Below are 20411 nucleotides of genomic sequence, written 5' to 3'. Positions count from 1 at the left end.
ACAAATCTTACAGGCTTGAACATGTGAATATACATCACGCCTCATTTTTGGCGAATAAAAGGACTATTCTAATTTCTCGAGAGTACTATTGATATCCCTATGTCCTCCAACTAAGGAGTCATGGGTATCATGGAGAAGAGCTGATCGCTTTTCCCGAATGACACAGGCGGTTCTTGAAGAACAACCAACCGTTCTGTACTGAATAATGGCGAGGCTCAGAAGTGAGGGCCAAATTATATTGAGTACCAAATTCAGGGGAGTCGACATATTGGTCTTTCATGTTATCTAAGTCCTTCTCCATGATTTCGAGAATGGTAGACTCCTGGATTGCCTGGATGTTGGCCTTTCGACTAAGAGCATCTGCTATACTGGGTATTCTTTTCGGCGACATCCAACTTTTTACTGTAGTATGCCACGGGTCTATTGTCTTGCTGGAGAACTGCACCTATGGCTATATTGCTTGTATCGGTAATGACCTTGAAAGGTTCATCCCAAGATGCTAACTTCCTACACACTTGCACAATATCAAATCCAAGCCTGAGAGGCTGTTCACACACACACACACACACTAGTACACACTAGTACACTCATAAGGAGTGGTCACACGCACACACACGCACACGTTGGCTACATGCTTACCGTTTGACCTTGGAACCCGTACAATGATAAAAGGCAGGATAACATATGTTGTCTCCAACAAAAACTACTCTTCTTCTTATTGATCTTCAAAATTGTTCCGCATGTTTTGTGTGGCATCTCGAATGCAAAATCACCATAAACTGTGTGAAAAACAACACTTAAACTTCTTACCTCAGGAGGAAAAGTGACACCACCTAAAGCTGATGTCTAGACCTTGCTTTGATATCAGAGCCAGGTAACTGTTTTACAAGTGACCTTAAATGCATTAAGATAGCAAGAAACTCGAAAGATACACTTGCACAATCACCACTGGACACTTGTATTTGGTCTCAATGGCTGGGGCCCCTTGGTGTTAATCACCTTAAAGTAGGACTCAATACTGGTTGTGATTCAATAAAATAACTCTACGAGTGAAGTTTTGCGTGAAAAACTATGGAACACAACTTCACAGGGAGCATTCAAACAAGTTGGTTTGTCTGAGGAGCTGGGTCCTAAAGAAATGAGGCTGTCTATGAGAGCTTGGCTGGCAAGGCTATGATTGTTGTCTTCTTCTCGGAGACTCTCCTGCTTAGCCTTTGCTTCCTCATGTTGGCAAGGCCGGTCTTCGTCAATATCTTTTCAATTTTTTTTGTTGTTGTTCCAATTGCAATCTTCCTCCAACTGGGTCTTCTGAAGTGCATGGCTGAGCCTTCTAGAGGACTGTCTTTGCGGCGTGCCTATATTTGGCGATACAGTTGTCATTCTTTCTCCATACGCCGCTCCATCTTTTGCATCACCTGCAGGACGGAAAGCATGGCTGGGTCTGTTGATACCTTCGGGAACTGAGGTAAATGGTCAATTGGAGCAGCCACTTCTTCCTTGTAGAACTACTCTTCTTCAGGCTGATCTGCAAAAAGTCTTTCTGCATATTTGTGTGTTTTCTCGAATGCAAAATCACCATAAACTGCATAAGTGGTGAAGGTTTTTGCCCAGGACCAAGAGGTTCTGGGTTCAAAACCCCACAAGGTGCTTCTTGGGCGGCATTGCCTTCAAGTGGATAAAAAGCGCCCATGGGTGGTGGGAATCAGTATAGGGTGGATCTTGGGCCTAAGGCTAGTTGGGGAAAAAAAAGAAAAAAATCACCAAACTTCCAAACAGTTTAGTGAGCCATTCTTATTTTAGCAGTTGCCAATTTGCCACAAGTTGGGACTCTTCCTTCGTGAATCGTGCCCCGCCCATTCTTATTTTAGCAGTTGCCAATTTGCCACAAGTTGGGACTCTTCCTTCATGCCCCGCCCAACCCCCCCCCCTCCCCTTTCCCTTGTCTCACACCCCCTCCCTTGCACATTACTTTTTAAAGACCCTTGGAACATACCCGTTCAGGAAAAGATTAATCAATTTTCATTCTACTTTGCAGGTGAAGGAATTTCATGACCGAATGTTGCAACATATAACACCCATTGCCCAGAAGGAGTTGAAGTTGCTACAAGACTTGAAGGTAAGATTCTCATCCTTGATTTAAAAGATCTGTAGAATATTATGCACCAGAATTTTGTTAACTTTGTTCGCCTGTAGGAAGAGGAAGAAGGAGATTCTGTGGTTGGACTGGAAGATGTGCTGTATTATATACAAAAAGCTGAAAGAAGGTTACTGAATTTTGACATAAATGAACTAAATCAGTATCTTCCAGTTGAGGTTGTCACGTCTGGGTTGCTGAGAATCTACGAGCATCTTCTCGGTAAAAATCTTTCTTTCTCGTATTTGTACACTTTTGTTCTGTGCAACTTCTATGCTCCGCAATTGATCCTGGTTGAGTGTGGGCATCCCCAGACCATCTCATGCCTTTGAAGTGGAATTCCCAATTGGCAGTGAGGCAATTCTGAAGACAAATAGGGTTAGGGTTAGGGTTTACACAGGTTCAAGCAAGCGTGGAAAACCAGGAGGAGGAGTGAACACAACTGCTGTATATCTCAATGATTGATAAAAAACAAGTACAAGCCACATGATAGTGACCCCTAAAGGATAAGTGTTCACATGTCCGGCCATAAATGTGCCGGGTGGACCAAAACACTTATAAACTGCATATAAGTGAAACTGAACTAAACTGGGGAAAAAACCTCCACTAACTGAAGTAAAAAGTGCCCCAGTAACCTACTGATGATCACTAGCACTCCTTTGGGTGCATACACAGCATAAAACCCAACAAACCCCCCTGGAGTGATATGTGATCACTGTACATCATCCACCAAAAGGAAACAAATTCAAAGCATTGCGGAATGCTTCAAATTTCGGACGTGGTAATGCCTTGGTGAAGATGTCTGCCACATTCTGATCTGTAGGACAGTAGATCAGACTGATATCTCCTGCCTAGAGTCTCTCCCGAACAAAATGATAGTGAATCTCAATGTGTTTCGTGCGAGCATGAAACACAGGATTCCTGGCCACAGCAATGGCACTCTGACTATCAGTATAGATAGGTGTAGGCTCCTCCACTGAAATATCCATATCAGTCATAAGACGACGCAGCCAAACACACTCAACAGTAGTAGTGTAGGCTGCTCTGTACTCTGCCTCACAAGACGAAGTGGCCACTGTGGTCTGTTTCTTGCTTAGCCAAGAAATGCATGAAGCGCCAAGGAAGAAACAATTCCCACTAGTGGAATGTCTGGTATCAAAATCACCAGCCCAATCTGAATCACTGTAAGCATGTAACTGCATGTCACCCCCCTCAGGATAAAGCAAACCAAGAGACGAGGTACCCTACAAATAACGGAATACACGCTTCACAGCTTGCCAATGTGACAACCGTGGGCTGTGCATGAATCTGCTCAACTGAGAGACTGCATACTGAATATCTGGCCTTGTATTACACAAGTAAATGAGGCACCCAACAGCCTGAGCATATGTAGTGGCATCAAAGGAAACACTGTCATCTTGTAGTGACAGTTTCATCCCAGGCTCCATAGGAGTACTAATAGGCTTGCAATCCTGAAATTTAAACTTCTCCAGAAGTTTAGCAACATAACGTGATTGCAACAACCCAATGCCTCTGTTATCCTGCACAAACTGTATGCCCAAATAGTAATGTACAAGGCCCAAGTCAGACATGTCAAATGTCTGTTGCAGTATCTCCTTAAAAGCTGCAATTTTGTCATCATTTGATCCCATGAGCAAGAGATCATCCACATAAAGACTGATGACCAGCAGATCTGTCTCTTCTTTCTTCACATACAAAGTGGCCTCTGATGGACTGTTCACAAATCCCTGAGTGAGTAGAAAAGCATCTATTTTTGCATACCAAGCTCGTGGAGCTTGTTTCAAACCATACAAGGCCTTTTTCAGCCTGCATACTTTCCCCTCATGACCATGTTCTGCAAATCCCATGGGCTGAAATACATATACTTCCTCCTCGAGGTCCCCATGTAGGAATGCAGTCTTTATGTCCAACTGGTGAACAACCCAACCACGATGTGCAGCCAATGCAATGACACACCTAAGTGTCGACATACGGGATGTAGGAGCAAATGTCTCCTCATAATCAATGCCCTTTTTCTGTGCATAGCCCTTTGCAACTAGACGGGCTTTGTACCTGTCAATGGATCCATCTGCATGTCTTTTCAACTTATAGACCCATTTAGTACCAATGGCTTTCTTGCCTTTGGGCAGATCAACCAAATCCCATGTTTGATTCTTTTTAATAGAATCAATCTCATCCTGCATGGCTTTGTTCCAATGCACATTATCTCGTGCATCCACACATGAATCAGGCTCATCATCATCCTGTAAACTGGCTGCCATAACCAGATTCAAATCCATGATGTGTGCATGCTCATTGGTCCTTGTCTCCCTACGAGTACGACCAGCAAGAGGACCATCTAAATGGCTGTCCTGTAATGTCCTCAAATACCATCTAGGTATATGTCTGACTTGTGGTGCCTGCTGTCCCATATTTGGTTCAGCTTCTGGCTCATTTGGCTGCTGAATTTCTGCACCACCTACATCATTTGCTGGCTGTCCAGTACCCTCATGAGTTGGGTCACCAACTGTGGAATGAAACTCCATGGGTAGTAGACCTTCAAACACATCATTTTCAGCCTGATTTGCCTCATAACCAGCCATGGATATTTCTGATTTTTCATCAAAAATCACATCCCGACTGATGAATATCTTCCTGGATAGTGGGTCATATTGCTCTCACGGCTATACCCAACAAAAATGCATTTTGTGGCTTTATCATCAAGCTTCCTCCTCAACTCTTTGGGTATGTGTGCATATGCAAGACACCCAAAGATACGAAAATGCAATACAGAAGGCTTGCGGCCATGCCAAGCCTCAAAAGGAGTAATAGAAACCAATGCCTTTGTGGGACATCGATTCAAAATATGACAAGCACACATTACTGCTTCCACCCAAAAGATATGTGGTAGTCTTTTTGCCTTTAGCATACATCTGGCCATCTCCATGAGTGACCGATTTTTCCTTTCTGCAACCCCATTCTGCTGTGGAGTGTAAGGAGTAGTATACTGATGTTTTATACCTCTACTCCCAAGAAAGGAATTCAGCACATGTGACATATATTCCCCCCCTCGGTCAGAACGGAGAGTCTTCACCTTGCATCCTGACTCTGTCTCAGCAAGTGCTATAAAGGCCAAAAATGCATCATATACCTGTGATTTCTGTGTCAAAGGATAGACCCAGCATATGCGAGAGAAGTCATCAATAAATGTTGCAAAATAAAAGCAACCACCTAATGACTTTGTCTGCATGGGACCACAAAGATCACTGTGTATAAGTTGCAACTTTGCAGTTGCTCTTAGAGCCTGATCACGTGGGAAGGAAAACCTGTGCATTTTTCCCAAAATACATCCTTCACAAATGTGATCTGGAGGCTTCTCCATGAGAGGTAGATCTGTAAACATATTATGTCGCTGCATAAGCATAAGACTACCAAAATTTACATGCCCCATGCGAGCATGCCATAACTCCGCATCAACCATAGCTGGAGTAAGAGTGAATGCATGATAAGCAGACTGATCCACTGGCTGAAATGCATCCAACTCATAAAGTCCATGACATAATGTACCAGTAAGCATCAAGGTCAAGGCATTTGCTTTGTCTCTAACCATGCATTTATCATCATCAAAATGGACTTGCATTCCACAATGTGCTAAAGAAGAAATGGACAACAAATTCTTCTTTATCCCTGGTACATATAAGGCATCTGTAAGGCGGAGAATGGAGCCATCAATGGCTGTAAGCTGAATCTCCCCAATGCCACACACTGGATATGAAGCATTGTTGGCACACTGAACAGTTTTGCCAACAGGGGCAGGGCCAACATGACTAAACAAATCCCTGCGAGATGTGATATGCTTTGAGGCACCACTATCAAAATACGAAGTACATGCATGCAAACTGAGTGCCTGTGAAGACCAAGAGGCATCATAGCTGCATGTAAAAAAACAGTAATCCCTGTCCTCAACAAAAGAAGCAGTCTCTGGAGGAGCTTTAGGAGCATCATTAACAGACATCCCAGCTTCCTTTGCCTTCTCTTTGGCAATCCTCTTCCTACATTCCGTGATGTAGTGACCTGGCTTCTTACAGTAATGACATTTGCCCTTCTTCTTGGGCTGTCCATCACCTTTCTTGGTATCCTGTGAAGAACCACCATCACCTGAATTTTGATTTGCACTCTTTGGCTGAGATTTCCCTTTCCCCTTTTGACCTGTAGTAAATGCTTGTTCAGCATTTGTGTTCATATTCATATTCTTCCTCATTTGCTCCTCTTGTAGTAAGAGAGCAACAAGTTCCTGATACTTGAGGGGTTCAACAGCATTCCTCATGCTGAGGTTTAAAGAGGTATGGAAGGCCAAGTAAGATCTTGGCAAAGAGTGCAAGATGGTGGACACAAGCTGTGTCTCAGGAATAATCTCATCCACATTGATGAGTTGCTCTCTCAAATCCTGCAGCTTGTTTAAGTGGCTAGACATATCATCTCCTTCATTCATTTTCTGATTTTCCAGCTCTCTTTTCAAAAATGAGATCCTAGCCTCATTACGAGCAGCATACATCTGCTCCAAAGTCACCCATGCATTCTGTGAAGAGCCAGCTGAACGAATATGAGGTATAATGGACCTCTGAACTGACAATGCAATGAGTGACAAAGCTTGTGCATCCCTGGCATCCCATGTCTTTTGAGCATTTGTTCTCTGAACAGGCAATGGCTGTCCTGGAGCCTGTACCTGTTGTCCTCGTCCACGAGCACCCCCTTGGGGAGGAGTCTCTGGAGCCAATGGACCTGGACGTGGTTCATCACCACTAACGAAATCCCAAAGACCTTTTGCCACAAGCACATTTTTCAGCATAAAACTCCACAAAGAGTAGTTCGTGCCATCCAATTTGTCTTCCTTAGACAAATATGTGAATACATCACTTTGCTGTTGATTTGCCATTATGCTTTACGCACAATGTTGTACCTGTTTACCAAAAAACCCAATAGCAAAAACCCTGATAACAACTGAACTCCACTGAATACAGTTCACCCAAATCTGCCTGCACTCTCAATCCTCTGAATGTGCAGCTCAATGCACCAATGACTGAGTAGAGCAGCAAATGGCGTACACAATGCCAAAATGCCCCAAAAATGCCCAAATTTGCTGCACCCAAACTGTGCAAAAATCTATATATTTTCTTGCTAGAAAATCTGCCTGTTGTGCCTGTATATTTTCACAGAGAAAATTAAAGTGCCCAATATTCAAAACTTGCAATGCTTACCAGCTGAGATTTCAACAGGTACAAGTTGAATGTAGTGTGCAGATACGTGGACTGTTGTACTGTGCAGGTACTCGTAGCAAGTACAGTCGACTGTATGCAGGTACAGTACGAGAGCAGTCCTCTGTAAGCAGGCAGGTACAGTACGGGTACTGAGGCGACCACGGTACTGTGCAGGTATAGTCGGCGCTGAAGGCGTATGGCTACGCAGGTGACAGTCGGCGCTGTCTGGGGCTGCAGGCGGCGTCTTACAGGTGGCGCACAGGTGCACGTACAGTCGGCGCTGTCTGGGGCTGCAGGCGGCGTTTTACAGGTGGCGCACAGGTACACGGACTGAAGGCGGCGCTCACAATAGTTGTAGGCGACGACTGACTGAAGCAGTACCCGACTGAAGGCGACCACGTTACTGAAGGCGGCGCACTGCTGCAGGCGGCGTTGGCTGAGCTTACTGTACGGGCAGGTACGTTTGTACGGGCAGCAGCAATACAGAGCTTCAATGCTCTGCTGAAGGCGGCGCAGGCTGTGTACGTATGATGTACGGGCAGATCCAGCAACAAGTGTACGGGTAGTGCTGAGCAGAGCTTCAATTGCTCTGATACCAATTGAAGACAAACAGGGTTAGGGTTAGGGTTTACACAGGTTCAAGCAAGCGTGGAAAACCAGGAGGAGGAGTGAACACAACTGCTGTATATCTCAATGATTGATAAAAAACAAGTACAAGCCACATGATAGTGACCCCTAAAGGATAAGTGTTCACATGTCCGGCCATAAATGTGCCGGGTGGACCAAAACACTTATAAACTGCATATAAGTGAAACTGAACTAAACTGGGGGAAAAAACCTCCACTAACTGAAGTAAAAAGTGCCCCAGTAACCTACTGATGATCACTAGCACTCCTCTGGGTGCATACACAGCATAAAACCCAACAAATTCACCGAGTTCTCCCCTTGAGAAAACAAAGGGGGTTTGGGATCGTGAATCCCCAATCACTGCAATCCACACTGAATGAATAAAAAAAATAGGACATATGGAGCTTCAAAGTTAATAACAGCTGTCCTGCAGTTGTACGGGATTGTGTGGCAGTTATGATATTTCTTTGATCATTCTTGACGGTTTTGGGCCAGGTTTGATCAGAGCTGATGAATTTGACCATTCTGTACAGAGCTGACCAGCATTTGACTTCCGAGCCTTTAACTTGGCTCTATCATGCTTTGACTGATATTCGACTGTCAAGGCCCTTTTTTCTCAGTTATTAAAAAGCAGATGAGAAGTTTTTTAAGGGCTGAATTGATCTTCTTTGGACTGATTTTGTTGCCGTTGAGGTCTGGTTATCTTTCCCTTGGCCGGCTGCCCCAAAAACTTTCACAGGATGTTTAGAATACGGAGAGGACTCTATTTATAGAGCTGAAAGGGGTAGGCCTGATTGTGTTAGTTGCATTCACACTTGTGTTATTGTGGTGGGCTGCCTAGTGTTACCTGCTCTAGGCGCCCTCCTGCATTACTCTCATAGCCTCTTTACAAATTAGGGCTCACAACACAGGATAATTTCTATACGAAACCCTAGCCTTAACTAGTAGCCCCAGCAGGACACATGCATCCAAGCGTTGGAGCTGGTGCATGCAACACTCTAAACTACCTCATACCCTCTATACGTGCTCTGTGTGGAAACCTTTTTATTGATAGAAGAGCACGAAAAGCTCCTTATTGATTTAAGGAGATAGTCGCACAGTTCCTTTTTGTAAACAGCGCTGCAGTGAGGTCTATGAGCATCCAACTCACAAGGGTCTCTCCTTCATGCACACCATGTCGAGCTTTTAAAGAGGCTATCCAAGTTTGGCAGAGGATCACACCACTATTTGCATTTAAATAGGGAGGAAGATTCTGACTATTTGATATGCAATGCTGATGACCTTAGATATCTACAAGGGTAGTGATAGGATACACCTTTAAAACTGGAAGCAGGGCTTAATGGCTTCCAGGCTACCTGATCCTGAGTGTTATGATACTCGCATATTCATCTATTAGGGTGATACTTTCAGAAGGTTTAACATATTTTTTGGCACTTTGTTTGTGTTAGAATCTTGAAGCTATATATTTTTTCTTCAGGTCTCAAATTTGAGGAAAGAGAAAGAAAATACGTCTGGCATGAAGAAGTGCGAGAATTTTCGGTTCTTGACTTAGAGAGCCGGCAGCTCTTGGGGTTCTTCTATCTTGATCTCTTTTCTCGGTAATTTTTGTGCCATTGTTGGTTTCTTGGCCTTTTCAATCTACAATCATAGTGAACATGTGTTTTTGAGTGGTCCCACTTTTATGACAATTGCTTACCTTGTCAGTCCATCATTCATGCTGTTTCCTGTGGACAGTGAGGGGAAGTATAGCCATGCGTGTGTGGTTCCTCTTCAACCTGGTTGTGACCTTGGAAACGGCAAACGACAGGTAGACAGCATTTCTCCATGTCCGAATCCCTGTGGCTCGGCTTGTGTGTTGATTGTTCCAATCAAAGAGCAACTGAGAGCCTGATAGGCTCATTACAAACTCTTCTACTTCCAGTTACCAGTTGCTGCACTGCTTATGAGTCTCACTAAGTCGGGATCCAATACTCCAACACTGCTCAAGCATTCTGAATTGATCACTTACTTTCATGAATTTGGGCACATGGTACATGTTTCTATTATCGTATAGAAGATCAATAAATTGTTTCAAGCATTAGTGAGATTAGCCAGGCTTGTGCTTGTATCAGCCTGAATCTTTGTTAATCTATTCCAGTATTTGCTTGTAGATGCACCACGTTTGCAGCCGTGCATCTTTTGCAAGATTTTCTGGCCTTCAAGTTGAGGCTGACTTTTTGGAGGCTCCTAGTCACATGCTTGAGAATTGGTAAGACTTGTGTTATGTGCTCACTTATAGTGATGAGTAGACAGTCTTTTCATAGAGACTTGCTCAATGGTGGACATCGTATGCTTATGCTCTTTAGAGTCTTTTGAGCATCACAGGTGCTATGAGAAGGAATCATTGAAGTTGATGAGTGGTTCTTACAAGGCAAGTGGCTCAAAATCTATGCAGTGTGAGCTATGCCCACCCATTGAGATTTTACAGTCCTTATAAGATCAAATTACCGCCTATTGATACAGATTAATGTGTGTTTATGATTTTTAAGGATCCAAAGACAGGGATCTCAGATAGCATGTGCAACATTTTGAAAGAGAAAAGGAGGTCTTTTCCTGCTCTACGAACGCTGAAAAATCATGTTTTTGTAGGTATGCACAAAATGCTTCTTTTCATGAGAGAAAATGCTGTGTGTCAAGTCTCTTATAGGAAGCTTTGGTGAACATTGACGGACCTATATATATGAATGCATGCATTGTATGTGTACATGCATGCATGCGTGTGGTTTGAAACCTGGCAGTTTTCAGAAAGGCTTCCAAAGCTCTTGAAATGTTTCTTGTTGTTTCTCTCCAAAGTTTTATGGTAGCAGAAGAAACCTTGGTGGGTGGATGGCTGGGCGCGTGTGTGTGTGTGTGTGTGTGTGTGGGTTAATGCATGCATGTAGATTAGAAAGAGCATTCATTTAATTTTTGGGGATTGGCAGGACTATTTGATCAGATTCTACATACAGAGGAGAAAGTCAACACGGAACTTGTCCTTAGAAAGCTGTATCCTGAGGTACCTTCTCTTGAAGGGTTGTGTTAAGCGTTTGTGTTCAACACCATTGAAACCTCACTGCAGCAGGGATTTCACTGGGGTTTACAACCGTAAGAAATAATGATGTTTATGCGGGTCATTGAACATTCCAACTGCCTGCTGGTGGGGGACGATCGTGGAGTTGAGAGGGGCGAGATTGCCTGCTCATCCCTTACAAGTGGTCAATATGCCCTGCTCCCCCCCCCCCCCCCCCCCCCCCCCCCCCCCCCCCCCCCCCCCCCCGTGTGCGGGTAATGGGTGGGGGATAATGTTGTGTATCCTGCATTAATTTGCTATTTTATTTTCCACAACTACCAGCCAGTGTTTCTAGGTTTAGGGATATGTGATTCTGTGTTGAATCCGATTGTTTGGTTGACCAAAGGTTGTCTTGGGCATGCCGATGCTAGAAGGGACAAATCTTGCGGCGTCTACATTGCATCTTATGTCGGGTGGCTTTGATGCCATTTGTTATGGCTATCTGTGGAGTGAGGTATTTTTCTTAGGATTAGTTTGAGTGTGCAGTATAACAAGTCCTTTTTCTATTTTGAATTTGTTTCTTCTGGACCTCCATCTCTGAAACAGGTATTTGCAGCGGATATGTTTGAGACGAAGTTTAAAGGAAATCTCATGAACAACATCTCGGGCATGGAGTACAGAAACAAGGTTTGTGCAAAACAACTCTCTCTCTCTCTCTCTCTCTCTCTCTCGCTCGCTCTCGCTCTCGCTCTTGAGATATGCCATGGACATTAGTGTATCACTTTGGTCTCATAGGCCCATTGGGTCTTTAGTAGACGCTTAATATATCTTTCTTTCTTTCTCTCCATATACTATACTATGAGATCAGGGAGAGTTTCCACTGCCTTTTCGGAGATGGATTTGGACCACTTTCCAAGCACACGGATTTCCCAAACCAGAGATGCCTGGGGCTCTTCCTTCTGAAGCTCAGCAGACACAGGGAGTCCTTATTGCGGCCTAGACCAGCTGCACATGCACGAGGACTAGTATAGAGAGCTCTCACTGACTTCTTCCCCGAGAGCAGATTCACCATCTACACTCGACCTCCAGGTTGATGCAGGACCCCGGCCGAGAGGCATGACATTAGACAGAGCCATTGAGCTAGGTAGAGCCGGACGCCCTTGACCCCATGGCCCGTGCCCGCACTCACGCCACCAGATCACAGCCATCATTTCACACCCACCACAGGACTTTCTCCCGCCGGCTCAGCTTCACTACATTGGGTACCATGATGCAGTGCCCGATTTGGGATGTTTTAGGGTGATGTGAGAGTTTGGCGCCCTTTGTATTGGGATCATCTTTGGCATTTCAGCTCTTGTTCCTTGCTTTTACTTTTGGGACCCATGATGATGTATTCCATGGACATGATGTAATCTTTTGGTCTTATAGGTCATTTCGGCCTCTCTCTCTCTCTCTCTCTCTCTCTCTCTCTCTCTCTCTCCGCACCTTGAGCACCATGACACAGCGGCCCATGAGGGATGTATTAGGGTGATATGAGAGCTCTCTACACATGTACCTAGATCAGATTTTAAAGTTCTAGATTTTTTGTTATCTTTCTTCATTACTATTTTGTACCCAAGATGATGTACCTCATGGATATGATGTAACCTTTTGGTCTCATAGGTCATTTTGGCCTTTTGAAGACGTTAATACAACTTTCTCTTTCTCTTTCTCTTTCTCGCTCTCATGAGATCGTTTTAGGATTTTAGGCTGCGTTTTAGGGTTTTCTTGCTTTTGAGGGTTTCAACATCATGGTTTCCCTGTGTTTTAGGGTTTCTACCTGCGTTTTAGGGTTTCTCCTGAACTTTAGGGTTTCACTCTGCACTTTAGGGTTCTTGAACCATGGTTGCCTTGTGTTTTAGGGTTTCTATGTGCATTGTAGGGTTTTGCTGCAGTTCAAGGTTTCTTTTTCTACTTTTTAGGGTTCGTCTCTCTCTCTCTCTCTCTTTCTTTCATTTTAGTACTCAAGATGAGGTATTCCATGGACATGATGTAATCCTTTTGGTCTCATAGGTCATTTTGGCCTTTTGTAGACGTTAATATAACTCTCTCTCTCTCTCTCTCTCTCTCTCTCTCTCTCTTTGCTTTTCTTGATGGAGGTTCTTGGTTTTCTTGATTTTCTTGATCTTGGTTCTTGGATTTCTCCATTTTCCCTCCTCTACCTTTCTCCCCTCTTTGTCAAATGGGCCTTGAGGTACAGTTGTTTGATGAGATAAACAAGGTGGAGACGAGCTTGAAGAGCTCCCTGGTTGACCAGAAAAAGAACATGGACAAGAGTCCTAAAGTAGGATGAGAAACAGCTAGCAGACCTCAAGAATCAAGGCATCTTGTGGAAGGAGGAAATGAACAAGGATCTAGAGGCATTCAAGGCAGAGTTACATGCCCAAATGTGCCAAGAAATGGAACGCTTCAAAGAGGAATGCATGATGGAATGCATGGCTAAATGCAAAGAAGACATACATGTCCTTAGGGAGGACGGGGAAATACGAGCACAAGAAGCCCTAGCAATGGAGATTGCTGAGCTAGGAGAAGCCAATGAGAAGTTACAAAGGGAGCTAGAGGATGCCAAGAAAGCGATGACAGCAGGAACACAACGAATCCAACAAATCCAAGGAAGAGGTAGCTACCACTAAATCAAACATGAAGGAAGAGTAAGCTCAGTTTGAAGAAAGGCTGGAATCCAGTTGGGTGGAGGTCACAAAGATGCATCCACCAATTGAGATAGATAAGATTATGATGGCAACATTCGAGGAAGAGAAAAGAAGGCAGTCCAAGGAATTAAACGTAAGAGGCACACGACTTCCAATGGGGCCCTCTCCCAAAGAGGATGGACAAACTTTGTGGCTGATGGGGTCCGGGGATAGCGGGGACACCGTTCAGAGATGTTTGAAGGGGCCACTTCTCTTGAAAGTCTGCTGCATTGATGATCGTGCCAGTGTGTCACTGTGTACCCCAGTGCAGGGTGCACGTGACACAGTGTAATTCCCACCATTAATCTAAACAGGAGAGGATGTCACAAGCACACCTATTGTACTAGGGTGCCATATGGCCATTCTAGCTAACCAATACACTTGACTCATTTTTAGATGGGCACCATGCATTTTGTGAGCCCTTGTCCAAGACATGTCTCTAGGTACCATCTAGGTCTAGGGTCCAGTCAATGTGTAAGTCCTGCAAATGTCAAATGTACCCCACTTGCAAGCTTTAATGATGTACAGGTGGAGGGGGTGCCTATGGGCTGTCTTAATTGCACATTTGATCCTCCTGTGACCTTGCTAGTGACCTTGGACAAAAGGCTTTTGCACACGCAGATACTAGACTTTCTAATTGACCTGACTAGTGTTCCAGGCACCTTACCACAGCATTGGGTGTTCAATTGCCCAAGCAAAAAGGGGCGTTGGCTGGCCAGCAAAAGGGCGCCCCATGCAAAGGGAACAAATGCATGAAAATGACAATTTGTTTGAACTGCCCATAGTCGGTCTATAGGTGCTGGCTGACCAGCATATAGAGCATTATATAGTGTTGCGTTTGTTGCCCATAAGCCCATTTTGCAATTGTTCTCTTCATGTGTTGGAGCTTTAGCCTCCTGGCAGCAAGCCCCAGTGAAATCATAAATGCAAGCGAGAAGCAGGGTGCTGGGTGCAGGTACAGGTGTTCTCAGCTCTGCTGTAAACGCAGATTCTCACAAGTTCCTTGGTGGCCTACAGCAGAGGAGTTGTACTTTTCAATCCCAGGCAGCCATCAAGTTAAGGAAGAGAGAGATTCTCTATGGTAAAACCCTAATTCAGGTGAGTTGTCAGTTTGGACAGCAAACAGTCCATTATTTTGTACTCATTCTCTTGCAGCAATTCAAGAAAATACTCTCTTCGGAGGGGGGATCGGGAGCCTGGACAGTGTATTGTGTATGCTCCTTATTCTCTTCTCTTTGGACGCACCGCCTGCGGGAGGGGGGGGGGCGGGGGGTTGTTGCGCTTCCTATTCTTTTGTGTCTCTTTCATAATCTTTTCCCAAATCAGGGAATCAACGCACTCCTTTATCACCATTAAAAGCTTCCGTTTTAGACTAGTTTCTCAATTATTCTAACCAGCGCATGCAAAACACAAATATGAACTCTGATCAAAGGGATAGGAAGAATTGGATCCCAATTAGGATCCACTCCTGGAGCATCACGATTTGGGGGTTCACGCCTATTACTGATTGCATTTAGGCATTTCCATTCTCTCTCTTTTCCTCCTTTGGAGACACCTCATTCGTTCATGCAATACAGGCAAGGATACTTGGCCATTGCTCCTTGGGAAATACCAAACATGCATTTCAAGGTTTTAAGATCTGCAGCCAGGTGCCATTCAACCTCATATTCATCATATCCTTCTACATAAAGCTTTTTGCCATTCGACTGCTACTGGATAGTGGAAGGAAGCTCAGTCTGGTTGAAGTACCACTTTAGAATTTCATGGGTCTCTGTTGGAACCTGTTAACAACAACTGTTAGCTGCCAACTGCAGGAGCTTAAGGGAAAGCGTTGTCCTAGATGGCAGACATCGCCAGGGGAGTGTCGAACCTACAAAATGAGGTGATTCATGTAGAGAGGAAGGAGAGGCTACTTAGATCGGCCAATCCTATGATATGGTTGAGTCCATGTGGAGGCTAAGGCGGTTGCCATCTTGGAGACTAGCAAGTTTCTTGTGCTGTGTATTGGAAAAGAGGGGGGAGGAGCGCACAAAAACGATGCCATGAGTTGTTTTATTGAGCTGGCCCTGAGTTGACTGAGGAGGTGCCTCCAACAGATGTGGGAACGAGCTCCTAGGAAATGCCTAGAGCGAAGGTGGGTGAGCTTGTTTTGTTGAGAAATGCAATGTGTGAGGGTGTAACATGAATAGAGCAAGGGGAGGAGCATGCATATTAGAAAGAGGAATAGACTAAGGGTACATTGGCAAAGGTTGATTTGTATGGTCATTGGCAAAAGGTGAAGTGAAAGGTAAAAAAGGTAGCACATGGAAAGTGCAAGGGAGAACATGTAGTGTGAGCAATTATAAACACAAGGATGGCACAAGGGTGCATGGAACATGTAAATGAGAGCTAAATAAGCATGTACGTGGATCAAGCTAATGTAATGAGATTATGTGGGTTTATGATTAATCATTGGTCTTTATCTTGTTATTAGCTTAATCATTTTTGCATTATCTTAATCAACATGCTTAACCATGTTTCTCATATGGTTTGATCTACCTTGAGCTTAGGTATCAGAGCCATTTCTCTACCTTCATTTTTTCACTCATCTAACACAGCACAAGATTAACTCACTAATCCTTCATCTCCATTAAAGCTGTCTCAGGCTCTACACACCATTGCTCGCTTATCCTCATCTTGCGGGAGCTACGGGGCATGATTCTGCTTGCAAATTGATTCAAAAGAAAGGCAACAAATAGGGCTTTAAAATCCCTAAGCTCAGGCCGGAATTTGGAGCCCACAAGCGACAGCATTGCTGTTGCAAGCAGTTGCTTGGAGAAATCACGCCTTCCTCCATACTAGAGTCTACATGCACTGCTCTACAACGAATTAGTCAAATTGGTGGCCGTGAGCTGTACGCCCGAAGGTCCTCTTTGAGCTCCTAAGAGCTCACGGCCATTGGTTGCGTCTATGCTCCACAAGAAGGAAAACCCTAATTGTTGGTCAAGCTACCATTGAAGGTTCTCAAGGTATCTTGAGTTTTTAAACTCAAGTTTAATTCTATCATTAAATTTTTAATCTTGCATTACCATATTTTTATCTATCATTTGGGATATCTGAAGAGCACATGTTTCTAAACACCAAGGCATTATTTGTACTTCAAGCATATCTTAAGCATATTGAAACGCTTATGCCACATGCATCAAAACACATTAATCCATCAAGGCTAAGCACTTACATTTCCTCTTGTATTGAGATTAGACATTGACCTTGAGTAGTACTTAAGTGTTAAGACCTTCTCAACCCAAAAATGACCGCTTCATTTGTGCTTGAAAAATTCAAAGGGGAGTGAGTCCTTGTACACATGGCAAGTTAAAGTTAAATTTATGCTAATGAAGGATGGGCTATGGGGCATTGTAAATGGAAGGGAAAAATGTCCGGAGGATGAAGGAAATGAAAAGAACAAACGGTTGAGCTGGAATGAAAAAGGATTAGCTATCATTGCATTAGGATTGGGAGATGGATTTATTCATCACATTGCATCACAAGATACATCGAAGGGTGCTTGGGATGAGCTAGAGAAATTGTTTGGAGCAAAGCAAAAGAATTCAAAAAGAAGCTTTAAGATGTAGGCAACCCAGATGATCTCTTCTAGATGACAAGACCTAGAGAAGGCCAAGTAAGAAGTAATGTACCACATGGTGGCAAGGAGAAACTGGTTAGCCACCACCACTTTGCCTATTAGGGAGGGATAACCATGCTGAGCTCCAATAAAGCAACTTTCTCCGAATGCTCAAGAGGGGGTTTTTGAGCACGTGCGGGGGGGTATGGGGGGCTTGCTATTTGTTGCTCAAGGGTAATGTTGATGCCCACTTGGCATCCAAAACATGGCGCCATGGTGTCCCTGAGAATCCATTGGAAGGTATCAATTGGTTGCCAGGTTGGGGTGGAGGGATCCCACAAAAACCGGTTGACTTCTGCTAGATTATGTGCGCACAGGAGGCAAGGCACAACACCTCAATTGCCAAGAAAAACCATTGGAGATTCCCTTCTGAACTGAAACAGTGAGTGGCAGTATCATGTGTGAACCCGGCATCAAAAATCTCCTCCAGGGTCTGGATGATAGGCTGAGGGCAAGAAGCTGCCCATGGCCTCCATGGTGAAGAGGAAAAGGCAAGGTGCCAGCGGGCCAAGTCCCAAGATAGGGTGGCACTTCCCCTTGACCCTTGGATAAGGACCTGGGCTGTGGGCCGACGAGTAAAGAGCCAAATCCAAGCAGTTGCAAAGCCCATCCTCATCATGGTGTCTTTCAAGAAAGTCGAGTCAACTCTATTATAGGTTTCTCGAAGTTGGGAAGGATGGCCGAATTCTCTTGGCAGATTTGCGTAGTGGCGGTTGCCTCCCAGATGGTGAAGATATTATCCAGAATGCTCCTACCGCAGATAAAACTTGTCTGCATGCCACAGTGAGGTTGGGGAGGTGGAGCTGAAGATGGGAAACTTTGCAGTGCTGGGACGAGATGACGGCCTTCAAGTGTTACCGCACCCTCTCGTGTGCTTGGTCCCAGGGAGGAGTGGGAGGATCCGACAAGAACCTGGTAGTAGATGTCTCAGGCGATGGTGTGGACCTGGAGGAGATTCGACTCCACCTCGTCCAGGCCACAAAGGCGGCGAACTCCATCTCTGTGGTGGTGAGGGCCAATTGAGGCAAACAAATCTCCAATCACCGTGTCCTTACCCTGGGTCCAAATCAATGTGCCTGCATGGTATTGGCACTCCAGTGGCTAGGTCTCGATGGTCTCAAGAGAGGTCCAGGCGGTCTCTATGTGAGTGTGTACATTTGAACCTCATCAGTATAACCAATCTAGTCATGTCCTTTGGGGATGTAGCAAGAGTGATTGGCTTTGACAACTGAATGCCATTGAAACAAGTCCAACTGGCCATACTTTCATCTAGAATGAGCTTATATAGAGACCACTTTTGGACATTGCGGTGTAAGAAGGCTTTTAGTGCCTCTTCAGGGAAGGATTTGGTCTGTGTGATGTTGAACATTTTTGGAGCAATTTAAATACCTTTATGAATGGCCCAGAGTTAGGACTTGCGGGATCTTTTGTATGGGCCCACAGCTGGGACATATGGGATCTTCAGATAAGGATTTGGTCTTTGCCCGGTGGTCTCTTTCATGTTTCTGAAACAATAAGGTGTGCTTTGTATGGGCCCACAGCTGGGACATTAGGGATCTATTAGAGTTTTATGCTTGATAATGCAGCGATTTAAAACCATTATGCACTTTGTATTTGTAATTTTAGCTTCTTCGTGCAGCAGTCTGAGTGGTTGATATGAAGCTGTGCAGGTACTAGCCCCTGGTGCAACGAAAGATGCTATCCAAATACTGAGGGAGTTTCTAGGACGGGATCCCTCTGTTGATGCTTACTTAAGGTTGAATGGATTGAATGAATATAGTGATGTGTGATAACGGATTGAGTTGATTTTGAGTTGTGTAAAGTGAGGTGTTCAGAGGTTGCTTGATAGCTAAGGGCTGTATGTTTGAGAGACAGAGAGAGCTTCCCCCTCCTGAGCATTTTTTCTGCTCTAGCTTGTGCAGTTACATGTATTTTATGTCGGGTGTTATTGCCTAAAAGAAAGGCTGCCTCACGGTGATTGAATAGACCCAGTTTCCTGCCACTTTTCTAAGGATGACTGCACAAGTAGTCATCCTGAAAGAAAGGCTGTCTCACGGTGATTGAGTAGACCAGTTTCCTGCCACTTTTCTAAGGATGACTGCACAAGTAGTCACACAATGTCAAGAAGGGAGCTTAACTCAGCTCCATTCACATTGTTCTTGGCATAATGATTTTTCTTTGATGACTTTGCATGTGCGCACGCTACAAGTTGTCAGGGTTTTTTTTAGAGAGTTTGCAATGAGCTTGTCGTTACGTTTGAGAAATCGAATGAACTATTCATTGCTATGCACCTTGCTGTTTTTTTTTTAAATGTAAAGAGGAGTGTGCATTTTGAATGCAATAGCGAGTGTTAGCTTTTCAAGTTCATTTGATTCCCAAGCTCCGTGGTATGCATTCTTGACGAGCTCTAGCGGATATGAGCAGCATTTAGAGAAAAAAATAAAAATGTGATTATCTGTATCTTACTGTACTGAATAGGAATGCTTGAAGATTTAATTTCGGTTTTTAAGTAAGACCTTGTAACACCCTTGTTCAAGTAAGCAGTTCCAAGGAAATGCTGGTACATCATGTACAACCATTTTTTACCAAAAGCAATGGGATATCCAATGTATTAGTTTATAGTTAGTGAAACAGCTAGTATACTTTGTTTTATTGCCAGTTTGTTGTTAGCAGCAAAGAAACACGTTACTTAAACAAACAGATTAATTCTCTCTCTCTCTCTCTCTCTCTCTCTCTCTCTCTCTCCCCCTACAGAGATAACTGAATGCATCGCACATGTTTTGTAGGCATCAGGACCTCATACTGCACCTTAATGAGACCAAAGTGATGATATTTCACACCTCACATTGAGTAACATTCATGCATCACATCTACCAAGATAGGGGTACTGGTGGGTAAAATCAAATCTATTTCTAGTTAGGGGTTACCTTTGTTAGCTTGATTTTTACTGTGTGTCTAGGCTAACAAGTCGCTA

The 20411-nt window shown here is 44.2% G+C and overlaps 1 protein-coding gene across 2 annotated transcripts in view; it reads left to right on the top strand.

Moving 5' to 3' along the window:
- The window catches only part of LOC147635460 (putative thimet oligopeptidase), a 101738-nt gene extending 82115 nt beyond the window's left edge, over nucleotides 1-19623 (top strand). For both annotated transcript variants that reach the window (XM_086802740.1, XM_086802741.1), the window contains 12 exons: nucleotides 2036-2116; nucleotides 2194-2356; nucleotides 9497-9617; nucleotides 9754-9826; nucleotides 9941-10048; nucleotides 10170-10267; nucleotides 10384-10429; nucleotides 10548-10647; nucleotides 10980-11053; nucleotides 11454-11561; nucleotides 11654-11734; nucleotides 19108-19623. In XM_086802740.1, the coding sequence (XP_086658866.1) occupies nucleotides 2036-2116; nucleotides 2194-2356; nucleotides 9497-9617; nucleotides 9754-9826; nucleotides 9941-10048; nucleotides 10170-10267; nucleotides 10384-10429; nucleotides 10548-10647; nucleotides 10980-11053; nucleotides 11454-11561; nucleotides 11654-11734; nucleotides 19108-19227 (1173 nt within the window). In that variant the 3' untranslated portion in view covers nucleotides 19228-19623. The remainder of the gene's footprint in view (nucleotides 1-2035; nucleotides 2117-2193; nucleotides 2357-9496; nucleotides 9618-9753; nucleotides 9827-9940; nucleotides 10049-10169; nucleotides 10268-10383; nucleotides 10430-10547; nucleotides 10648-10979; nucleotides 11054-11453; nucleotides 11562-11653; nucleotides 11735-19107) is intronic.
- Nucleotides 19624-20411: the final 788 nt, after the last annotated feature.

This window comes from Cibotium barometz, chromosome 9 (assembly GCF_041138505.1).
Source record: "Cibotium barometz isolate CiBa-2024 chromosome 9, ASM4113850v1, whole genome shotgun sequence".
NCBI lineage: Eukaryota > Viridiplantae > Streptophyta > Polypodiopsida > Cyatheales > Cibotiaceae > Cibotium > Cibotium barometz.
This window is presented reverse-complemented; position numbering and strand designations above follow the sequence as displayed.